The following is a 24,025-nucleotide window of genomic DNA, read 5'->3' as shown; positions in this document are numbered from 1 at the left end:
GGGAGCTCCAGGTTCAGTAGCTTGGGAATCCGAAATGAGTTCCACTTCACAGGACTGAACTAGAACTTAGGACTTGACAGTGTAATCACTTCTCTCTATGTACTGTGGGGGCCAGCCATGATAATCTAAGTCTGCGCAGGTCACCCAAAGAAAGTTCTTGACTTCCAACCATTATCACCTGGGACTCTGGCCATCGATAAATTTAAATAAGAGGCCTAAGTCTCAATAGTTTACCCTGAAGCAATACCTGGTAGCAGGAAAGAACCACAGGCTGAGGTAACCCAACCCCCACCCAAGGGCAGACCATGCAAAGGAAATGCCTGACATTCTAACTGCTGTAGATATGATCACCTGCCAGCACACCTCACCAGGACACCCCTAGACAAATGTCAGCCAATCAGGGTCCTAAACCTCAGAGTCCCCTCACCCCCACCTTTACTACTATAAAAACCCAATTCTAATTGAGCGTGGCACTCTCTGGATATTCCAATACATTGGACATGCCAAGAGACCGAGTTTGCAAACTTGATTAAAATAAAAGCTCTTTGCTTTTACATATGGGACTCAGTCTCCTTTGTTGGGCATAGCAGTACCAGCTCACTTCTCTCAATATTTCAAACTATGCTTAAGAGACACCTAGCAGATACCTCTCTAGCCACCTCTTTGGTCCAGCCAGTGTCTGATTCCTCCTTCTGCACCAGGCCTAAGCCACAGGTCCATGTCCTTCATGGAACACTGGTTCCCAGATACCTGTGAAGGGCATTAGCCTTGCAGTTAACAAGTTAGGGAACCAAGGCCCAGGGCAGAGTGAGTGACTTGTCTCAACCATATACATAGTCCTGGTTCTGTCTTTATCCCTTGGAGACTTCTCATTTGGGTTTTGTTATTTCTGGGAATGAACTAAGAGCCGAAGTGGTGATAATTCTATGCAATGGATAAATGCTCTCCCTTCTGCCCCCATGGCTGTGTGAGCCTTCATTGGCCATCATCCTTGGTGTACCTTCTTAGCTGCGGTGGCACCCCTTGTTGTGAACTTCTAGATCATGAACCTTTCCATTTTGTCCACAGTTTGCCTTTGTGGAGGAGAGTTCCCCTTTTCTCTGAGTTAAAAGATTCCCCCCTCTTTCTTTTTGGCAGAATCATTCCTACACCAAAGACATCGATATTTTTGCTCAACACCCAGGCTTCTGGGTGTGAAGATGTGCTCATTGGGCCTCAGGCTACTAGTTCTGATTGGCATCCGTCTCTCTGCACCTCACTCTCTATGACTTTGTCTAACAGTCATTGGAAGCAGTTTCTGTTGGCTTCTCAGGGCTGACAAGATGCTTGCCCACTACCCTTCTGACAACATCCCATGACACATTTTTGTAGTGTAAAGACTATGTATTTTTTCCTCATAAAAATGGTTGAGATGCACAGAGTATAGGGCATTGTTAAGAGCTAGGAGCCAGTCATGATACAAGGTGGCATGAAACATTCAGTGTAAGTAAATCAAGGAATGAAAGTCACGGTTGCACACAAACACAACACATGACCTAAGGGTCAGTGGTTTAAAATGACATTTCTAGGTTTTCATTCTAGTTTCTTAATAGCATAGATAGGTGTTAATTTTGCTGCACTCTGTTTCACTTGTGACCATAAAATGAATTGTTACTTAGGCATACATTATCACAAAAGTGCCCAAAAGGAAGTGAGGGTGCCATGCTATTTGTGGGGAAAGAAGGGCATTCAAGCGGGGACATTCAGGCTAGAAACCACAGAGGGTAGGCAGAGAAAGAAAAGAAAAGAAAAGAAAAGAAAAGAAAAAAACCAATCTGTGAACATGAAGCGAGAGCCAGAATAAACATTGCATTACAAATCAAAGGTTAATGTCTCTAATAGATTCAATATGCAACTACAGGCATTTCGGATCGTCTATAAAATGTGACACATATAACAATTAACATAAAGACCTGGAAGATTGCTACTTCAAATATTAAAAGAAGTTTGGTCTGGAGAGATGGCTATCATTTAGTTTTTTAGATTGCATGAATACATACAACATGGATGTCTGCAGTGCAGCTGGAAGCACACAATGCTCCATCAAGGTCCCCATGTAGACAGGCTAGGATGTTTCCCCTGCTGTGCAAATGTTCTAACTTGGTTGTAATAAACTTTTTTTAACGGATCACATGCAGCACTCATTCACATTTATGAGGAAGATATCTTTCAGTGCAAGCTTAGTTTAGGCAGAGTTCCCAGAAATATTGGCATTTTTAAATCTATACATACAGAGGGTGCTTGTAGGCTTAATCGGTCAGGTATCCATCTCGTGGAATCTGGATGCAATAACTGCAAAATAAAAAGAAAGAAAGAAAGCAGAATTGGAAAGTAGCCTTGGAACATTTCAGTCTTCTGATAAGCCCACCCTAGCACCGCCGACAGCAGGCGCTGACCCCAGAGAAGTGGGCTGCATCTCCATTTTAGTGCCCCGCCCACAATTCTATCTCACTTCCGGAGATCCCGAAGGACGTAACAGGATTTCAGCACACATTTCCCTTAAATGTCCCCCCCCCCCGTACCTCTGGGATACCCTGGCTCTCCCAGCCACTCACCGATGCCTTCTTCTTCCTGATGGCTGGCTTTCGACAGCTGGAGTAGTAGTTGAGGGTGGCGTACTCCATCAGGGCGGCAAAGACGAACAGGAAGCACACGGTGACAAAGAGGTCCATGGCGGTGACGTAGGATACCCGAGGAAGAGACTTCCTGGCAATGGTGCTGAGCGTGGTCATAGTGAGCACTGTGGTGATGCCTGCAGAGAGGACAGTTGTCAGCGTAAGGGGACAGTGCACCAGACCCGAAGGCCAAAGGCGACACAAAGTAAGAAACACAGAGATTTTGAACGTTGACTCCGAGAGTTCCAGGCAGGTGATATGTGGCGGCTGCCCCATGGCACTTGACAGTGGCAGAGCAGCCTGTGCAGCGTGATCAGCTGCAGTCAGGAGAGGAGCAACCAACACCACTGTGTGCAGGATGAGTGGGGGAGGGTCAGGAGGGGAGGCACCTCCAGCGCATGTCCTGATCGCATTTCTGATGTGTTACGGGACCACGATACAATCCTACACCTAGGAACACCCGTAAGACAGGTTTTCGTCATTCACTGCTTGTTTGGCATTTCACCTTTACAGTGCTTTTAGATAGAACTCGATCCTTCCCGGATCTCCTATGCCGCTCTGCACACCAGGCTTCCTGCCCGCTTGCTGTGTAAACTCTGGCCCTTCTGTACTCAGTCCCAGCATCACTCTGAGATGCCCTCTCTGAAACTACGCATGGACCAGTTTTCACACTTCCCACTCAGAACCTCTCCGCTGTAATTGGTGAACCTTAGTGGCTCACACCGCACACAGGTATTAAATCATAGGACACACGATCGTGCCTCATTCTGTGTTTCATTTGTTCTGTTTGTCTTCTTGTTTCTGACTTTCCTTCCTGCTGTTCTGTAAGTGACCACAATCATCTGTAGATTTCCTTCTTGATGGTTTCAGATTTTAAGGCCCTTGGCAGCACCTGCAGGCCCTATGATGTCTTCGAGCGCACTGTATGGTGTACTATATAAGGGCATAGTGTCACATTGCACAGCATGTCAAAGGGTCCTTCAGTTAGTGTGCACACAGGATTTATCCCCATTTCAACAAAATGTAAACACCCGGTTGCTTTTTACTTTTCTATGATTACAATGTAGTTGTCCTAAATATTTTCTTTAAAGAGTTAAAGCTTATTCAGGCCACATTAGATTTTCAATGGGTGTAAAATTCAGGTTGAGAGGCTGTTTCCTTCGGTAGAGACCGCTTCAACAAGAACCCATTGTCATTCAGGCTGTGATGCCCTGTAAGAAGAATCTTGTCTTTTTTTTTTCTCTACTACTTTCAAGAATCTTTTTCCATTTTTGAGTTTGATTATAATTTGTCTTAGCATGAAATTCCTTGGAGTTATCATGTTTGGAATTTACTTAGTTCCATGAATATACGCATCTGTCTGCTTTTTGGAAAACTGGAGAAATATTTGACTACTATTTCTTTGAGTCCATTTTCAGCCTAATGGGCTTCTTCTGGGGCATCTATGGTAGAAATATTAGACTTTACTCTTTGGTATTTCACAGGCTCTGGGGATGATGTGTTCATATTTTTTCAGTCTATTTCTTCTGCTTGTGGCACAATTTTTTCTTGATTTACACTGAAGTCCGCAGATCCTTTCCCCTGGCATGCTCAATCTTGTGAGTTATTTCTTTCACTACGGTGTCACCTGTCCCAAACATGTACGTGGTTCTCCACAGCACGGTTCTGTCTTCATGAGCTGTGCTCTTGCCTTCGTTCACCTCAAGCGGGCTCATCAGACATGTTCTTGCTAGCATCTGAGAAGCCTGCTCACGCAATGCCAGTATCTTTGCTACCTCCAAATTGACATGTTTGATGGTGTGACTTTTGATTGCATTTTGGATATCCGGGGAAATGGGGTCTGTGATTAGAAGTATTATTCTACAGTAATTAAAAGCTGTTAGAAAAATGCATGGCTCAATAAAATCAATAAAAATTGCATTTTCTAAAAAAGTTGTTATAACATATTTTGTCAGAAGCCAATAATACAAGGAGCCTTACATATAGTCAAAATTTCTCCTAGCCCCATACAATTTTACTAAAGATAAATGGGAAGGAATGTTCAGATGCCTTTATTATATACAACTAGTAAATCTTCATGGTGGTCTATATTGCCCAATAACATGAAGTACGCATTTATTCAAATATCTTTTGTGTTCTAAATATTCTTGTTTTCTTCATTTAAACCCTTTTTTGAGAATTTTTTTATATAACCCAATATTACATTCATAAGTTTTCCTCTAGAAATTGCACATCTTCGACTTTACCATCCAAGTGTGTTCCGTGTAAAGCTAACTTTTGTATACGGAGAGTCTGTGCCAGATCTATTAGCCACAGGGTGTTCTCCCATCGAGCAGAAACATAGCTCGTTAGCTTGTTCTTTTATCACGTTGTCAAATGTCTGGCACGTGCAAGGTCCAGCAAGGACGTTCTATCTTGGCTCATAGCATAGGATGTTAACACAGCATGACAGCAATAGTATGGCAACTGGGGCGAGGCTCATGCAGGTGGGGAACTTGTTATATGGTCTGTTCACACCTCAACCGATGAGGCAGCAGGGAGCTCTGATAAGCTCGGTTACACTAGACTTACCCCCTCATATACCTGCCCTCGCTGACACGTGTCCCAAAATTTCTGAACGTCCCGAAACAGCGCGACCGTCTGGACATTAGACCCTGTGGGGGGATCTCGCGTTGGTATCACAACAGGAAGCACATTACAGAGTTCCTCTCAGGAACCATCAGCAGGCAATGGGGCTGGACTAGAACTGGGTGCAGCCTCCCGAGGCCTACTTAGCAACCTTCTTCTAGCAGTCAGGCCTCTTCTCCTAAAGGTTCCATGGCAGTAGCGCCAGAGAAAGAAGACTAAGTCATGATCATAGGCAGCCCTCCAGATTTAAGCCTCAGCACACGGAGAGCAAGGACGTATTCGTTGTTGTTCATCCATCGTAGACATAAATGTCTCTGGGTCCTTCAAAATCACATAGAACAAATGTGGGCAGGCCTTACTGTTTAAAAGTCAGGATCATTTCTTAAAAGGTGTATTTCGGTGCTGAATTTAGACCATAGCATATTAGACATGTATTTCAAAAGCTATTGAGAATCTGTTTAACATGTTTTCTATACATGCTATAGATAGACAGATATACATAGGGGAAGCATATATTCTAGGGAATTAATGTGCCAACCAGAGAATGACATCAGAGTCCTCATCCAGCGGGATCTTTGCTTGTACTTTTTAAAAATTCCCTTTCTACTTATTCTTTGTGTCTTGCACATCATGTAATTCTATCCCATTCATCTCCCCATCTTCCCATCCCTTCGTATCCACCCTCGGCTCTTGCGACCTCCCCCGCCAATAAAATAACATTTAAGAGAAAAGAAAGATCTCATCGTAGATGCGGCAGTGTGATTCGGTGAGTCACACAGTAAGCCATTCAGTTTACGCATCTTTACTTGCAAGTGTTCATTGCAAAGAGTGACTGGTCGGGTTCGAGGTCTCTGATTTCTGCTATGCCGTGGATACTGGGCCCTCACTGGGACTCCGCTTGGATATCCCATTGTCGCCCTGTGTCGTGGAGATCCTGAAGCTTTGGATCTGCAGGACCTGCTCCTTCACAAGCTCCGCCAACACAACCCTGGTTCCAGGCCCGCAGTCTCTCCCTGTCCCCACCACCAGGGTGAGCTCCCAGATGGATGTTCACTTTACACAGCAAGGAGCAAGCGGCGGGACCAGTTCTGTTTTCACGCCCACAGCTACATCACCAGGGCCAGCTCTACTGTGTTGCTGAGGAGAGGAGCAGGGACCACTCTCCCAAGTGTTGCACCTGGTGAAGGGGCAAGACCGGCTCTCCCATTATTCCCTTAGGACAGCTCTCTCAACTGCCACAGGAGGCTGAAGGGTGGGGGCGGGGTATCTTTCCCTCACTGGAGCCACCATCGGGCAGATGAGTGGTGGGGTCGAGGGCTAGAGCTCCCATGGTCATGTTTCCTGACTGGGCTCATCTGCACCCCTGTCAATACAGCCAGTTCTATTGTGCTGCCCAGGTGAGGTGCAGGGCCAGCCTTCCTGAGTGCTGCAGCTGGGAAGGGGGAGGGTTAGCTCCCTCATCTGCTGCAGGGTCAAGGGAGGCATCTCCCTCTTGCTCATGCTTGCCATGTGACAGACTAGTAATGGGGTCAGCTTTCCCAGGCTCACACCCTTGGGGCTAACTCACCCACATCCCTGCCAACAGGGTCAGCTCTACTGAGCCGCCAAGGCATGATGCAGGGCCTACCAGGATCTTTGAATTAGTCAATTTCATGCTTTTAATCAGACACGGGACCATGGCAGAACTTGCCATGTACAAGGGTCTCAAAAAAATACTTTCACGTCCTCAGAAGATCAAAATGCTTTTTCCTATTATTTTCAACTGGGATATTCTGCAAATAATGTAGAATGATTATTTTGCAAAGAATGGTAGATGCTCATGCTAGGCTTAGATGTACTCTTGGCCAGAGAGCTCCTCAGTCACAGTGTGAGACCTTTGCTCTTGGGATCTGAATTTCCAAAATTTTCAAAGATTAATGAAGAACCAGAGCATATCTGAGGCCTGAGCAGGCTTTGGAGTTTATGCTGGCACAGAGACCACTGTGAGAGCCCACCTGGGCGTCTGCTTCAGAGCTAGGAAGAGGAGACAGTTAGGAGCACAAGCGCTAAGACTCCCAACTGCAGCAGATTGTATCCTGTGGCCAGCACAAACCACAATGCCCTGGACAAGCAGATGTTATAGTGTGATAGCCGAGAGCTACGTGGCTTGGGTGGATGCCAAGGAAGCCGCCTACTGCACAGCACCTTTGCCATTGAAGCCAAGTGTGCTGAGGACCGACAGTCTGTGAAGATCAGTGCAGCTATGCGACAGGCCTTTGTCCCCGCGCCATAGCCTAAAACCAAGTTAACTTGGCTGGGCTGGGAAATCATGCTCTGTCCACCATGGCCCCTGGCTCTTGGGCTAATGCATATAATTATAAAACTATAAATTATATGCATCAGCTAAATTATATATAATTTCTTATATGGAGCCCATTCTAAGAAACAAGAAACTTCTCTAATAGTGAATCAGCAATGAGGATCTGAACATTTTCTATATTCTAACAAGTGAGTTTTATAAAAATTAAATATTTGAAACCTCCTTGGAAGAAAACTGCCTATTTTTCTGATGCACACTGTGATTGAATAAAACTTAATTAAAGAGAGAGAGACAGAGAGAAAGAGAGAGAGAGATGAGAGAGACCAAACTTGAATAGTGAGAAAAATTCACATAGCTCTTAAATCAATTATATTTGAATTCTCTTTAATTAAGATATTTTGTGAATGCTTCCGCATTGACCTTGCACAGAATGGCGGATGAAATTTTATTTGCAGCTTACCTAACGTGGTTCTTGCTGGTGTCGCATCTTTTTTGATCCAAAATGACACCCAGGACAGAACCACAGTCAGGATGCAGGGGATATACGTCTGGATGGTGAAGTAGCCCATTCTTCGACTCAGTTCAAAGTAGATCGTCATGACAACATAATCACCTGCAATAAAGCATTCCCCAAATCAAGATGGCATCCATGGGTTAATATAGAGGGGGGGAAAGGATTTATAATTTCATTTTCTAACTAAGTTACTTGGATGAAAACTACAAGTCCAGGGACACCAGTTGGAAAAAGCGTCAAATGCTGGTGCCGTTGAGCTGCATCACGCCTGTGACTTTGTAAACACGTTATTATGCCGTGTCAAGGACACACTGACACATGTTTATCGGTTGGAGACAGGCACACACATCTTCTAACTGGCGGGTCATCTGATAAGAGGCTGTTCAGAGACCATCTGTGTGCTGCAGAATTGCATCAAGAGTCACAAAGGAACTTCAGCCCTCGAACAGAGCTTGGTCGTTCTAAGGCTTTTTGTCTTCAATAACAGCAGAAACGAAATGTCCATTTTCATGTGCAATTTATTCCATTGCTTTTAGAGCACGGTGCATGGCAAAATGTCGGTTCTGCCTCACTGTGCCACTTCAGGGAGAAGACACAGGCATCTCTATATGTTGTGTGCACCCCTACCCATGACTTCATCATCCTGTCTTCAGTCACTTAAAACAAAAAGAAAGCATTGCATATCTTTTTTAAAAAAAAATTTCATTTATTTATTATGTATACAACATTCTGCCTCCATGTATGCCCACAGGCCAGAAGAGGGCGCCAGATCTCATTACAGATGGTTGTGAGCCACCATGTGGTTGCTGGGAATTGAACTCAGGACCTCTGGAAGACCAGCCAGTGCTCTTAACTGCTAAGCCATCTTTCCAGCCCCATCACATATCTTAAAAGAGAAGCATGCAATAACTTCACTAAAATCTGGTTTTACTTCATGCCCAAGGCCATTTTAATCTTAAAGTAATAGTTATTAGAATTAGCAAAACATGGGGAAATTTAAGTACACCAACCATGTAAAAAGTTAATTAGCTAATATGATTATGTTACAATTAAGTTCTAGAAAATCTTTAGAATAATTATTTGGATTGTTAAGCAGCTGTTACTGAATGATTTTTAAAAATAGATTTTAATGTTTAAATATTAGTGAGACCATTTCTGTTCTGATACAACCATTTTCTTACATGTTTAAGTTGCAGACGTCTATGTTTAGAATCGTGTTTATACCAGACATAGCAGTCCTGTATTGGTTTATACCAGACATAGCAGTCCTGTGTTGGTTTCTAACTAGATGAAGGGTCAAGAGCATGGGACGATGTTGCATCAAAATTGCATGGAACTCTTACTTCAGCTTCAAAGTCTGAAGAACCAGAGACTTGTACTCTTATGTTAAAAACAAGAAAGCAGTATTCAGTACACGCACTGAACATCACCACTTTGGTGGTTTCAAAAAGGAAATGAGATTACAGGGGAGGCCCCTATCCCAGAATCTTAATGATGGAGAGAATCCAGAAAGATGCAAAAGATGAGATACCCACAGAAGATGTAGAAGGTGTCAGAGGCTGGAGGTCAACAAGACACATGTATCTGAAGGAAATTTGTGGAGGCTTAACGAAGAAAGCAAGAGTGAGATGTTTCCAAGGCCAGCGGACAAGCTCACGCTGGTCACCAAGGTCCTCCCAGTTCCCACTTTTTCAGATTGGTGGGTGGGGTCTGAGGAAGCTCCCAGCATACACTGCTTGTCAGAAGTGTAACCCTCATGACATATTCCCAGGATTCTTCAAACGGCCAAGTTTACTAAAACCAAATAGATTCAGAAAGACTTTCACAGCCATTAAAACCCAGGAAGATTTGGTCACTAAATGCAGCGTGATATCTGTCATTGCTAAAAGGGGGACTGTGGAGGAAAACGAGGAAATCTGGCCATTATGGTGTCTCCTTAATAATGCTGACTTGACCTTAGCTTGTCTGTTTGCAAATGTGCTACAGCAACCTAGAGAAGCAAGGAAACTGGGTCCGAGGTGCCAAAGGACCCTATGTTGTCTGCACAATTTTTCTGTAAGTCTGAATTTTTTCTATACTGAAATACTCATTAAGGTTTTAAAACTATAGCCCCCAACTCTTTATTAGAGGGTTTTCATAATTCTAAGACTTTACAAACATTTTTAGTTTGATCGAGACCAACCCTTTCACGGTGCATCCATTCGAATAGAGCATCTGCTGGTGAAAGGAATGGGAGATTGGTCCGCGGATGACGTAATCGACTGTTGGCCAATTGGAGCAACCTCTTCACCTGTCTATAGTGATTGCAAGTTAACAACTTCTATTGTACCCATCGAAAAGATAAGTTTTCAGGACAAAAGACTAGTCCAAATTATGAAGCTAGAAACTAGTGACAAGATGCTGTCTCTAAGCACTGCTTACTTGGGAGAAAAAAAAAACAAACAACTAAACATGTTATTATCCAGCAATGACACGCAGCATCACCTTACATCTGACTTGCGAAATGCTAGTTGTGAGGTGTCATGAAAGTGTGGAGCCTTTTTCTAGCCCCATTTCCCCTTCCTCCTATAGTTTGTTTGTTTTTCTCTCCAGAGAATTTTCAGATTTTTCCAAGAAAGACTGAAGATTCTGCAAAGAGCCACCTCATGGGGCTACTAAGAGAGATGCAGAAAATCCACGCCTTTCCCTCTACATGTTCCAATGCAGAGGAGCAAGGACAGCCAAACTCATTCACTAAGCCAGAGGTGGAAACCTACCACAATTTGAGGCTAGGGGCAGAGCATCTGGGAAAGACAGAACACCGTGTGATTGGAGAGACGCAAGACTACCTGGCAAGGCCAGCATTGTATCTCAAAGAGGAATGGGAGTGATTTCAAGAACAAGACCCACAAGCACGGATCCTCTCTAACACTAGGTCCTGTGTTAAAGCATCGGGTGATATCCGAGTTCTCCCTCACCCCAACACCCAGCATAACAAACATGGCCAAAGGTCAGGAGTAAAGCCAAAGCAGAGACAGGGCAAAAGATGTGCTCTAAGAAGAGCAGAAAGGAAGATGCAGAGAAAAGTGGGAAGCAAGAGACAAAGATGACCTGATGTTTAAAAGGTTGCATTTTATTTATGCATATGTGTGCGTGGTTAAAGGCAGTTGTCAGCTGTGTGATATGGGTGTTGGGAGTTGAAGTCAGGATACCTGTAAGAGCGGCCACAATCGCTGAACTTTTGACTAAATGTGCTTTTAGTCTCACTGAAAGTCATTCAATTCTTCAACCCACTTCCAAGCATGCAATATGCTTTTCTCAATATCTGCTTCAGTACAAAACATGCATAGCTTGCCGGTGAAATGATAGTACCTACAAAACAATCAAAAATAGCAGTCTGAAAAGACAGCCAGCTGAACCAGAACTAGTTATGAAAAAACTTAATTAAAATAATCACTTCATAAAGTAACCATTCCAATGGAGACGGTAGATGTCATGGAAGATAAAAATCGGGTCAGAATTAAAAAAAAACAATCAAAAAGAAATGAAAGAAATTCAAAGACCCATTTAGTAAGAGAGATGAAGCAACTCATTGGATGACCACAGCCAAACAGACAAACAAACCAATGCACCACTAAACAGGTGAATATGATTATTCACTATGAAACACAAAATGGAATTTGAGTTTAAAAGCCTGAACAGGGTGAAAAAAACACCACGGGAAAGGAACCAAGATCTTGGTAAACCTAGGTTATTTGACTAAGCCACAAAGCTCCAACACCAGGCAGGACAATCCCAAAGCACACAAAGTAACAAGAGTTACTTTCCTCTCATGACTTGTCCAAGTTATTTATTATACAAGACCTAAGCTAGTTAGAATAGGATTTTTGTACTTATTGTATATAATTTCATAGTAGGTTTAGAATTCCCTTACTTAAACAAAAGGGGAAGGTGTTGCAGTAGCTCCTTCAGCCAATAGCCGCTGAGATACCAGCCCCCTGGGGTGTGGTCTCTCTCCCTTTAAAAAAATTGGCCACTTCCCTCTGCTCACGCTCTGGCTACTGGCTCTGCTTCTGGCAAGTAGGCTCCATTCCTGATTGTGCAGAGGGCTGTTGTCTGGGACAGTGATCTGTAAGTTTTTCCCCCTTAAAATAAATAACATCTCTAATAATCATAATTCCAAACTGGTGTGGGATTGTTTATGACTTACGCCTTCAAATAACAATGACAATTCAACATCATTTAAAATGACAGAACAGGACCTTCCAGGAAAATGAAAGACTTGAAGGTGATCTCCGTGACTCAGTAAAGGAGAAGAGTCAAAGAACACAGAGTCTATTTAAAAGAGATAAATAACTTTGGGAACATTGCAAAATTAGAGTGTTTGAAAAGTTTGGAGAGTGATCTGGGCAATGAACCAAAAGGAAGCAGGCAAAGGTAAACAGCTCCAGCCCTGTGGCTTACTCTTGGAAGAAGGAAGTAAGCCATGGGCCCTGGTGCAGAGAAATTGGCAGAAACCATCATCCCACAGTCCGTGCAAGGGTCAGATCCAATTTCAAGTCTTGGCAAGACAGTTATTCTTCCAGAAGAAGTACAGAACAACAAGGAAAACAAGAACAATCTCGATCAAAAATAATTCTGTGAGAATCATCATCATGTCTGACTTCAAATTATAGACTAGAGACATAGTATAGGATCCACTCAACATGGGCACAAAATCAGACATGTAACTCAGGAATGTAATTGAGGATCCAGACCTAAGTCTATGCAAGTACAGTTACATGAGTTTTGACAAAGGTGTCAGCAATACACGTTGGCGAAAAGAGTCTTCAATCAATGTCAGGAAACATGGTTTTCAACATGCATGAAAAAAATGGACCTTTCTCTGTTGCTGTGCACAATACTCAGTTTCAAATAGATCAGCAACCTTAAGTTACATTACACCTTATACCCTCAAAACCCAGTAGAAAAACAGGGAGTAAGCTTCAACTTATAGGCATAAGTATGAACTTTCTGCACAGAATAGCCAGTAGCAGAAGAAGCAAGATCAGAAACTAATAAATGGGCTCTTAAAAAATTAAAAAAAACCTACACAGAAAAGGAAAATTTCAAGCACGTGAAGAGGAATCCCAAAGAATGGGAGGGAAGTGTTCACAAGGTATACATTTAACAGAGGATTTATGTTTGGTATGGACAAAGAGATCGAGGAAATAAATCTCAAGAAAACAAACTATCTACTTAAAGAATGGCTACGTTCTTAGTGTTACCCACCTCTCGTTCCTCCCTCTCCCTTTATATTATCTTTCCTGCCATCTGTTGAAATAGTCCCCCAGTGTCGCCCTCTGGCTCCTCTGTAACTCCCGTGTCCTGTCTTGTATCTATCTAAAACTCCTACTCTCTCTGTATCCACTTTCATGGCTGCTGTAGTTGTTCAGGTCATATAGTTAAGTGTAAAGATTCAGGCTGAGCATCCACAAATAAAAGAGAAGTGTAGTGTTTGCTGTTCTTGGTCTAGGCTACCTCAGTCTATTTTCAAGTTCTATTCATGCATTGAGAGAGAGAGAGAGAGAGAGAGAGAGAGAGAGAGAGAGAGAGAGAGAGGAGAGAAAGAGTTACTTCCATACTTTATTCATCAGCTATAGAACAGTTGGGTTGCTTCCATCCTTTAGCTACTGTGAACACAGGGGCAATGAACTTGTCTAAGCAAGGAACTTTGTCATGGAATTTCAAATCCTGTGGGTATATGCCAATGAGTGGGTAGAGCTGGGTCAATCAGCTTTTTTGAGAATTCCCCATTCTGATGTCCACAGCGGCTGCACCCGCTAGCAATGCCATCAAGAGTGGGTGAGGGTTCCCTTGTCTTCAGCTCTTTATCAGTATGTGCTCTCAGTGGCTTCCTTGATCATAGACATTCTGAATGGAGTGAGATGAGAATTAAAATAAACTGAGTTTATAATTTTAAAAACTTTCCACAAAGATATCTTTAGTGTAAATCTATCTCACAGATAGACATGATAAATATTCAAAGAAAAATTAATTCTGCATTTTTATTGGTTGTGGTTTTCTGGAGCCATCTCCAGCTGTTGCAAAGAGAAGTTTCCTTGATGAGGTGTGAAAACTACATTTATAGATTGTTGTTAGGGATTATGCTGGTTTAGTAAATTTGTGGGTGTAGGTTCTCCTCCTTGATGTCACTAGCACTGAGTAATTAACTAGGTTTCCAACATAAAAATGCAGAGTTGTGGAGCTCCGACCCAATGGATAAATCTCCATGCACTCCCACGCCTAAGGCTCGGGGAACATTGCAGAGGAGAGGGAGGGAAGGTTTTAAGAGCCTGGGCATCAGGGATTTTTCTGTGTTGTTGTATCTTCTAGTAATGTCAGCAGCGACACCAATCAAGTCTCACCAACGTAACGGCCTAAAATGAGCTAAATAAGGATGACATCAGTGGGTAGGTTAAAGTGGATGGGGAAAATCCTGCACAAAGAACTATAAGCAGCTGAAGAAAGCTGGGAGCAGGAGAGCTGGGCTTCCCTGGGGAAAAGCATTTGGTTGCCCAGAGCCAAGTAGTCAGCCCTGAAAACATACATACAGGTAGCATTGTGTGGAGTGATCAGGATCCATACATGTGCCTATGTCATAATAATTAACGAGAAAAGAGCCCATGAAGGAGAACAGAGGGAGAGGCACATGGGAGGTTTAAGAGGAAGGAAAGAGGAGGGAGATCCAATTATAATCTCAAAAGAAGGAAACTTATCAATTATACTTGATAAGTTTCTTTTAGGAAACATCAGGAGCAAAAATAGCTTTCTCTTCACTCTACAAAGCCTGCATTCTTACCTCAAAACCATGGGAAAGAAAACTAGAGATGACTATCCCTCATGATTATTACTGTATACCTCTTCAATACCAGCAGATATTTATGATATAAGCAACATAATATATCATGGATGCAACAAATAATTATATATGACAAGCAGATGGAATTTCAGAAATGAGGTCGGTTCAGGGTTTTAACATCTACCATGTTAACAGGTTAAAATGGAAAAGTCACATGATCTAATATCTAATCCAGATGAGGTATTTGGGAAAATTAAAGAGTGTTAATTCATCATACTAGAGAAGTCACTATGCCCTGGTTAACAGCCAGGAGCTCAAAACTTCTCAACACACAGGCCATGCCCCAGCCCTTCCCGCCACTCTTCCCGAGATGCAGTGCTTCCCAGAAACCACTGTTCTGTCTGAGTGGGAATAGTAAGGACCCAGAGAAGACTCAGCTGCTGTGCTATCCCAGCTCCAGCGGGAGAGGTCTGACGTCAGCTGAGTGGGAGGAGAAAGGACCCAAAGTCTAAGCTGCTGCAAAGGCTCAGCTGCTGAGGTACCCCGCTCCTGTGGGAGGGGTCTGATGTCAGCTCACTTCTCAGTACCGAGCATCTTGATGGACCCTGATTCATGGCAAGTAGATAGCTAAAACATATCACTGAATCATCAAAAGTGTTTGAGACAGCTTAGAAAATATTTGCTGAAAAGGGGTCTTTGCCTTATTTTCATTTTCTTTCTCCTTTATTCTGAAGCAATAAAAATATCCTATAATTTTTTCATGCAGAATCAATAATTCAAAGTTTCATGAAACACTTCCACATCTACATTGATATAGTAAACTGTTTGAGCTATTCAAACATTGGTTTAGAACATATATGTTTACTATCACTGTAATTTTCACTGTGAGGAAGAATTGATGGACGTTGTCTTGTTTTAAAAACTCTTATCTTCATAATTTTCCACTATTGAGTTTGTGAAAACATAACATTAAATTTTTTATATCAATATGCCTTACAGTTGAAGGAACTAGAACTTGAGAAATACACACACACACAGACACACACAGACACACACACACACACCAAGGGCTTAGAGGAAGTTTACAAAATGTTTTCTATGCTTATAAAGCTTAGAAACCTTAATATTAAACCTTTAGAATATGTACTAATGGTTTTAGAAGGTGACTGTGGTATAGGAGGTCCTTCTGTCTATGTGCTGATTTCACTGGTTGAAGAATAAAGAAACTGCCTTGGCCTGTTGATAGGGCAGAACTTACGTAGGTGGAGAAGATGGAAATGAATGCTGGGAGGAAGAAAGGCGGAGTTAGAGAAAAGCCATGGATCCTCTGCCTGAGACAGACACCATTTAGAATCTTTGCCGGTAAGCCACTGTCATGTGGCGATATACAAATTAATAAAAATGGGTTAAATTAATATAAGAGTTAGCCAATAAGAAGCTAGAGCTAATGGGCCAAGCAATGTTTTAATGAATACAATTTCTGTGTGGTTATTTCGGGGCTCAGCTAGCTGGGTGGCCGTGGTGAACAAGCGGGCCCTCCTCCTACAACTGTCATGCAGAGATGCTGGTAGATGGCCTTTTGTGATTGGCTTTGTTTTAGCAAATCCATGGCCAGCACAGAACTGGTAAAGATGTCAAGAGTGTCTTTCACCTTACAACACAGTGTAAGTGTTTTCCTTTGTTCAAATTGACTACTTACTCTTTCTTACTCAATAAACTTGCACCTCTTCCTTGGGTCTGTTGTACAGTATCAGGACTGAAGACAGAATCTCATGGGTGACAGACATGTCAGGGCACCCAGTGCAAGGTGAATGCAGATTCCTTGTTGTTAGTGGCTCCTTCATCAACATAAGAGTAATATAAACATAGACCTGGAACACAGTCTGTTCTACATGGAGAAAACAAACTTATTTAAAGCAGCACTCCACGGAACCAATGTGGTGTTCTGAAACTCCTTCCCTAAAAAACATTTTGACCTCCGTCAAACAAAAAAGACCTTAGGAAAGAAAGTCTGTGGGGCTGATCAGGTGGCTCAGGCAACAAGGACATTTGTCACCAGACTTGGCCAGGTGGGCTGAATCCCCGAAACCTGTATGATGGAAGTTGGGCTCTGATTTCCACGTATGTATCACAGCATAGTCACGCACATACATGCACACACTGACACAAACATGCTGGAGACCCCTGCTATTAAGGCTGCAGTTTACTATGTCTAGACACCTCTCTGAGTGCAGTGTAAATGGAGGACTCCTCCCTCTCTACGTTATTTGGACAGCGTCTCGAGGCCCGGATGCCTGACCTTCTTTTGAAGCTGTCCCTGCTCTTGGATGCCTGACTTGTATTTAAGTGTGACCTCCAGCACAGTTCCCTTTAAATGCTCCCCCATATGATAATTAGGTCCAGCTATATGATAGGACTGTGTTGCCAAATGTCAATTAGGTAATGCCCCTGTTGCTGTCTCCATCCTACGTATTCCCCTTACTCTGAAATAAAATCAAGCTGTAACACTGAAACTGTCTCCTGGAAAGCTATTTCCACCGCCCTCTAAACCCTGTTTGTCCTGTCTGCTCCCTCTTCTCTCATGGGCCAGTGGCCACGGGGAGGAGGGAGACCCACACAAACAGGTAAATAAATGTATCAAAACTGTAAGAGGCCTGTAGCAGAAAAAGAATGGGATCCATATCCACTACTCTGCCTCCTAGAGACTCACACATTGCCACAGCAAAGTTGATGGGGTGGGGACAATCGCCAAGACAGATCAGTTTCCATTCCAGTGGTACTAACTTCATACCGTCCTCAGACCAAAGTGTATCGTTCTGCTAATTCTTTTTATCTGTAAATGTATGACAAGGAAAGAAAAAAAAAACCTTTCCAATGTCCTGGATCCCTCTACTGAAGACACATTTAGGAAGACTTGCAGCATTCCCAGCTACGCCTGCAAGTCTCATTAAAACTGTGGGCCTGCAAGCTACTTTTCATAAAAGAAATGTGGTTCTAAGTTCAGCATAATCAGTCCTGACGAAAGGGCTAGTCACAGCACTGCGCAGCTCCGCATGAAGCTTCTACTTTAAGAACTTCATGCCTGAGTGCCAAGGATCAGTAGATATGACCGACATGGTCTGATAGCAAGCTTTGGAAAAACCAAAACCACACAAATCTTACACCATCGAAAAAGCTTTAAAGAAGGAAATGACTAGTTTGGGCTTGTCAGAGTGTTAAGAAAACCTGTAAGCACAGTCGTGTGCCCCCCCACCTTGCACTGCTGCCCAGGCATCTGAGGTGGGAACCCCCCACCCCTTGTTGTCTCACATCCAAATGCCTTTGCTGGGTTCATTATTTTGCTAGGTTTTCTGAAAACTCTGGGTCAGGTCCATTATGTAAAATGAACTCTTTCTGGCAGTGATATCCTAGTAAAAACTACTGGCGTCACAGCGAGAGAGCCTGAACTCATCAAGGCTCACAGGGAGTGTACTGCCGGAGGTCATGTCTGCAACCCGCCAAGCCTACAGCCCTCCACGAATAAAGACTTTGACATGCCGCGCTGCTCAACGGGGCCCGGCAAGGACCAAACCGAAAGCACAAAATGTTGCAAGCAAATAATCACATCTCTGTATTATTCCTTTAGGTTTGATGGTAAGAATATTTGTTTAGACAGGATCTTAAAGGAATGTATAAGTTATTTTAGGAATTCAACCACCTATTTTCATCTTTCAGTGGAGAGGTTCATGAGACCAAGCAGAGGTTTTTCCCACTTTCCTCTGTGGATTGCAGAGGAAGGATTACTTGGTAGATAGTGAAGGTTTTTTTTTTTTTGTTTGTTTTCTCTCCACTCAATCTTGTAGCCAAAGATGTTGTCACAACTTTTGAAAGGATAACTGCGAACCTAGACTGGTTTATTTCCCAGACTCCATTTAGGCAAACGTGAAGAGGGCAAGGTTTCACTTCATTCTATGAGAGGTATTTAAACACAGTCTCACCATAGATCCCTGTTCAGATGTGTTTCACTGAACTAAATGCTAGCAGCTGAATTAATGGACTATTTCCTAAAGACAGCTAAAACATCAATATCTCGATCCTCCCTCACAGGAAGTGCATTCAGGCAATAGCGACAGACATTATTTCTATCTACGGATAGCGACTGTGCACTTGACATCTGTTAGTTCACTGAACTTCAACAGCCATTTCCTTTTCATTTGCTGTGGTCACAAGAACTGCCTGAGGCCGAATTTTGAGGTCGAAATCCCTGCCCCACCCCCACCCAGTAAGACTTCATTCACTTCGTACGCTTCTGCAAAACAAACAAGACAAAGCAAAACAAAAGCCCTTTCATGATAGCGGATGTCCTTCTCTGGTCGAAGCTCAAAGAAGAGCCAGCCACAGATAGATTTTACTGGCATTGACAGCACAGGCTTCCGTGCTCCATGTAGGCTGTCAACCTGAAATCTCTTTCTGGTCCCAGCCCCAGGTTACATTTTCAACAATATAAATGACACAGGAGCTGTCGTCTGTCTGCTGGGCAGACGGGAGATCCACACTGCAAAGATATCAGCAGAATTAGTTCTTAAGTCCATCACTGTTGCTTTCTTGCCCAAGGGTCAGAATTATGGTTTTCTTGAGAGAACCAGGGACCTTTTAGCAGACAGGGACTTTATGCTTATCACCCTGCACTGCCCCCTTGAGCTGCCCCTTCTCTGTATGCTCTGTGATATGGGGATAGGCCTCACGGCCTGTTGTGTGAGAGGATTGTCTCTTTTGGTTATGGGAATAGGACCTAACAAAAGGACAATTGTTGTAATTGGGAGCTGCGGGGCTGTGTCCCCAGCACCCAGGCCGCCTGTTAGCTTATGCCCCAAAATAACAACACACAAACTGTATTCATTTAAACACTGCTTGGCCCATTTCTATCTAGCCTCTTCTAGGCTAATTCTCACATATTAATTTAGCCCATTTCTAATCATCTGTGTAGCACCGCTAGGTGCGCTTACTGGGAAGATTCTAGCCTATGTCCATCCTGGGTCGGAGCTTCATCGCGTGCCTCAGAGAGCAGAGCTCTTGCATCCGTCCAGGAGAGGGGAGCATGGCGTCTCTCTGAGCTCACTTCCTCTTCCTCCCAGCATTCTGTTCTGTTTACTCCTCCCACCTATGTTTTAACCTATCAGGGCCAAGCAGTTTCTTTATTGCTTAACCAATGAAATCAACAGATTGATATATGACACTCCCACATCAGACAATTTTGGTGATCAAACATTAGCAGAAACTTTCTCAGCAAGCCGAAACTCCAGTCCTGGTGCCAATGTTTCCCTCCGATGGTTTCTAATGAGCCTGGTGAGTGTACCAGCTCTCTCTATTCACACCAGAGTTTGGGCTTCTCAGCTAAAGAGCCTGGTGAGTGTACCAGCTCTCTCTATTCACACTGGAGTCAGCACTTCTCAGCTAATGAGCGTGCTCAGCGTTCTATTCCTTGCCCAGGCATACTGGAGGCAGCACGCCTCAGCTAACTTCAACGTTATGTAACTTAATGCTCCCTAATCATGTATACTAGGATATTCATCATTTTATCAGTTTGATTACTTAGATTTCCTATTGCATCAGGGAGCTCACTTGTGATGGTCACAGGAACTGCCCAGGGCCAAATACCAGGCTAGGGGCACAGCGGACACAGGACCATCTGGCCCCATGGCACAGCACCTGCCCTCTGTGCTTAGAGGGGGTGGCTGGGGAAACCGCTTAAAGCTTTGTTCTCAGTATTAAACACTGGTGACAATGGAAACTTCATACACACAGCGATGCTTTTGGACTCTGGACAATTACCGAGAGTTGCTTCTGTACTTCAAGCATGAATCAACATCAGAAGTATCAGCTGTGGTCATCACACGGCGATGCTTTAGCATCTGACCGACAACTAGACTCTCCCCAGGTCCTCGCAGGAGGCTGCCAGTGAAACCCATGCCAGAAAAAGATGCTACGGCAATTAATTTTTGAGCCCCAGGCTTCTGTTTGATCTCACCATCTGATGCAATGGTGTGTTTGAAAGCCTAGCGACTACAATCTAGCCACGTGAGAGAGATGGTTCTGAGTCTTTAGAAGATGGCTCTTATCCCTAGCTCTCTGCAGGATGTATTTCCGAATATATCTCAGGATGTGTTCCTGAACCTGTCCCGCATAGTTTCCTGAAGCCTGAACCACACCAAATGATCACACACCATAGCCAAAAAATACCACATGTCCTGACTATATTATTTAGAAAAGTTGGCTAAGGTTCACGGTCATCTAGGACAATTTTGATACAGCCAGGGCAAGGGTTAGCTTCGAAATGTCTTTGAAAGGATGGTAGCTCATTACGAAGCTCTCGGCACCATACTCTTTCTCCTTAAAGTCTGAAAAGATTATCTTCTCTTTATTTCCATTGGTAATTTCGTTATCTCTAAAACTCTTTGACTCCTTTCGTGCCTAGAATTTCAGTATTAATAGGTTGTTATTTATCCTGGTACAAAGTCAGACATCTGTATTAGTTTTGCTTCAGTGTTTTCCTCTAGATGCTGAAAGACACACTTCTCGTCCGCTGTTCGACAGTCTGGGAACTTCCTTGGCATTGACCCTTTGCACTGGACAGTTTACTGAACTTGAAAATTCAATTTAAGATACGTTTTCTCTCTTTTAACTCACTGTCTATGAGCTCTGTTCCTGGGGCTCTAATTACCTTTACTTGTTTTTGAAACCAAAGACTCTTACATGAAAACTTCACATGTCATCTCTCCCACTTATTGCCTGCTTAAGTCTAAATTATTATATAATTTGATGTCTCCTAATGGTTAGCTTTTATGTGTATTCCCATATTTTCTCACTTCTTATTTTAGTTGATCTTTTTTTGCATTCTCAATTAAAAAATTACAGAATGTTCTTTCTTCCATTTCTAAATGGTTGTATTTCTTTTTCAAAAATGCAAAAATCAGTGTCCTCTTGTGAAATTATCCATACTTTCCCTTTTTGGGACAAGGACTTGCTATACAGACCAGGGTGGTCTTGAACACTTGGTGATTCACTGGCCTATTGAGTACTGGGATTAAAGACAATGTTGATGTGGGAGTATCATATATCAATCTGTTGATTTCATTGGTTAAGCAATAAAGAAACTGCTTGGCCCTGATAGGCTAAAACATAGGTGGGAGGAGTAAACAGAACAGAATGCTGGGAGGAAGAGGAAGTGAGCTCAGACTCAACAGCTCTGCTCTCTGGAGCAGAGAGGCCATGCTCCCCTCTCCTGGGCAGATGCACGAGATGAAGCTCTGACCCAGGATGGACATAGGCTAGAATCTCCCTGGTAAGCCACCTCGTGGGCTACACAGATTATAAGAAATGGGCTAGTCCAGGTGCGAGAGTTAGCCTAGAAGAGGCTAGATAGAAATGGGCCAAGCAGTGTTTAAATAAATACTGTTTGTGTGTTGTTATTTCGGGCATAAGCTAGCAGGCGGCCGGGGTGCTGGGGACGCAGCCCCGCCACTCTTATTACTACACAATGTGATATCACACCCAACCCATCTTCTTTTGTCTTAGAAATACGTTATTTTCATCCTAAAGCCATTGTTAGGTAGCTTCACTTTCTTATTCATCTCTTGGTCTCTTTCTCTCCTTATGAGGTTTTTCTCTTGGGTTTTGGTTAGTAAAATATGCATTTTTGTGAAATCTAAAGGATGTCAGAACTGGGAAGCCATTTCTCAAACATGGACTGCTGCCTCTCCAGTCCACTGAACAAAGTCATGACTCTTCATCCTCCCATCTTCTATCACTTAACAGTAAACCAATCTACCTCCCAAACCACAGTGACACCTGCCCTGCAAGGGCTATTCCCCTTTTATCTTTATATTATTTTACTTATTTTATATTCTTTTCTCATACATTGTTCCTGATTACAGAACCAGTCATTAAATATCTCCCAACTTCTACCTAATTTACTTTATTGAACTGCCTACTTACTTTTATGAGGCCACTGTCACCCTGACACCCAAACCACACAAAGATTAGAAAAGAAAGAGAATTATAGACCAATTTCCTTCATGAACATGGATGAAAAAACACCCAATAAAACACCCCCAAACCAAACACATCAAGATCATCCACCATGATCCAATAGATTTATTGCTGAGGTCCAAGGATGGTTCAACATACAAAAACCAGTCAATATAATCCACCATATAAACAAACTGAAAGAAGAAAAAAAAACATGATCATCTAAGGTGCTGGCAAAAGACTTTGGCAAAATCCAACATCCCTTCTTGATCAAAGAGATTAGTAGATATTAGGGAAACAAGGGACATATCTAAACATAATAGAGGAAATTTACCACAAGTCAATAGCCAACATTAAATTAAATGGAGAAAAAGTGAAAGCAATTCCATTAAAATCAGGAACAAGACAAGGTTGTCTACTTTCTTCCTATCTATACAATATAGTAATTGAAGTTCTAGCTGGAGCAATAGGGCAACAGAAGGAGAACAAGGAGATAAAAATTGGGAAGGCAAAACCAAAGTATTATTATTTGTAGATGATATGTAAGTGATCCCAAAAATTTACCAGGGAACTTCTATAGCTGATAAACACATTTAGTGAAGTGGATGGATACAAGATTAACTTAAAAAAAAAACCCTCAGTAGTCCTCCTATACACAAATGATAAATGGGTTGAGAAAGTCAGGGAAACAACACCCTTCACAAAAGTCATACATAATATAAAATATCTTGGGGTAGACTAACCAAGCAAGTAAAAGACCTGTATGACAGAAACATCAAGTCTTTGAGAAAAGAAGTTGGAGGAGATATCAGAAGATGGAAAGATCTCCCGTGATCATGGATTGATGGAATTAACATAGTAAAAATGTCTATCCCACCAAAGCAATCTACAGATTCAACTCAATCCCCAACAAAATCCCAACACAACTCTTTACAGACCTTGGAGGGGCAGTACTCAACTCCATAAAGAAAAAGAGAAAACCCTTTCATAGTTTATCAGGTAGCTCTTCAGGACCCTTTTGAATATGCATATGTCTACTATGCAATTTTTGTCATTAGATATACTTAATTGTTTAATTACTTTTAAGATGATATATTACAATT

At 42.7% G+C, this 24,025-nt stretch overlaps 1 protein-coding gene across 2 annotated transcripts in view; it reads right to left on the bottom strand.

Moving 5' to 3' along the window:
• The window catches only part of Gabrg3 (gamma-aminobutyric acid type A receptor subunit gamma3), a 490,885-nt gene that overhangs the window by 2,618 nt on the left and 464,242 nt on the right, over nucleotides 1-24,025 (bottom strand). For both annotated transcript variants that reach the window (XM_075952432.1, XM_075952433.1), the window contains 3 exons: nucleotides 8,042-8,194; nucleotides 2,595-2,791; nucleotides 2,272-2,331 (listed from right to left, as the gene is read on the bottom strand). In XM_075952432.1, the coding sequence (XP_075808547.1) occupies nucleotides 2,272-2,331; nucleotides 2,595-2,791; nucleotides 8,042-8,194 (410 nt within the window). The remainder of the gene's footprint in view (nucleotides 1-2,271; nucleotides 2,332-2,594; nucleotides 2,792-8,041; nucleotides 8,195-24,025) is intronic.

Source organism: Microtus pennsylvanicus, chromosome 18 (assembly GCF_037038515.1).
Source record: "Microtus pennsylvanicus isolate mMicPen1 chromosome 18, mMicPen1.hap1, whole genome shotgun sequence".
Taxonomy (NCBI): Eukaryota; Metazoa; Chordata; class Mammalia; order Rodentia; family Cricetidae; genus Microtus; species Microtus pennsylvanicus.
The sequence above is the reverse complement of the archived record's forward strand: the minus strand, read 5'-3'. Positions and strand labels throughout refer to the sequence as shown.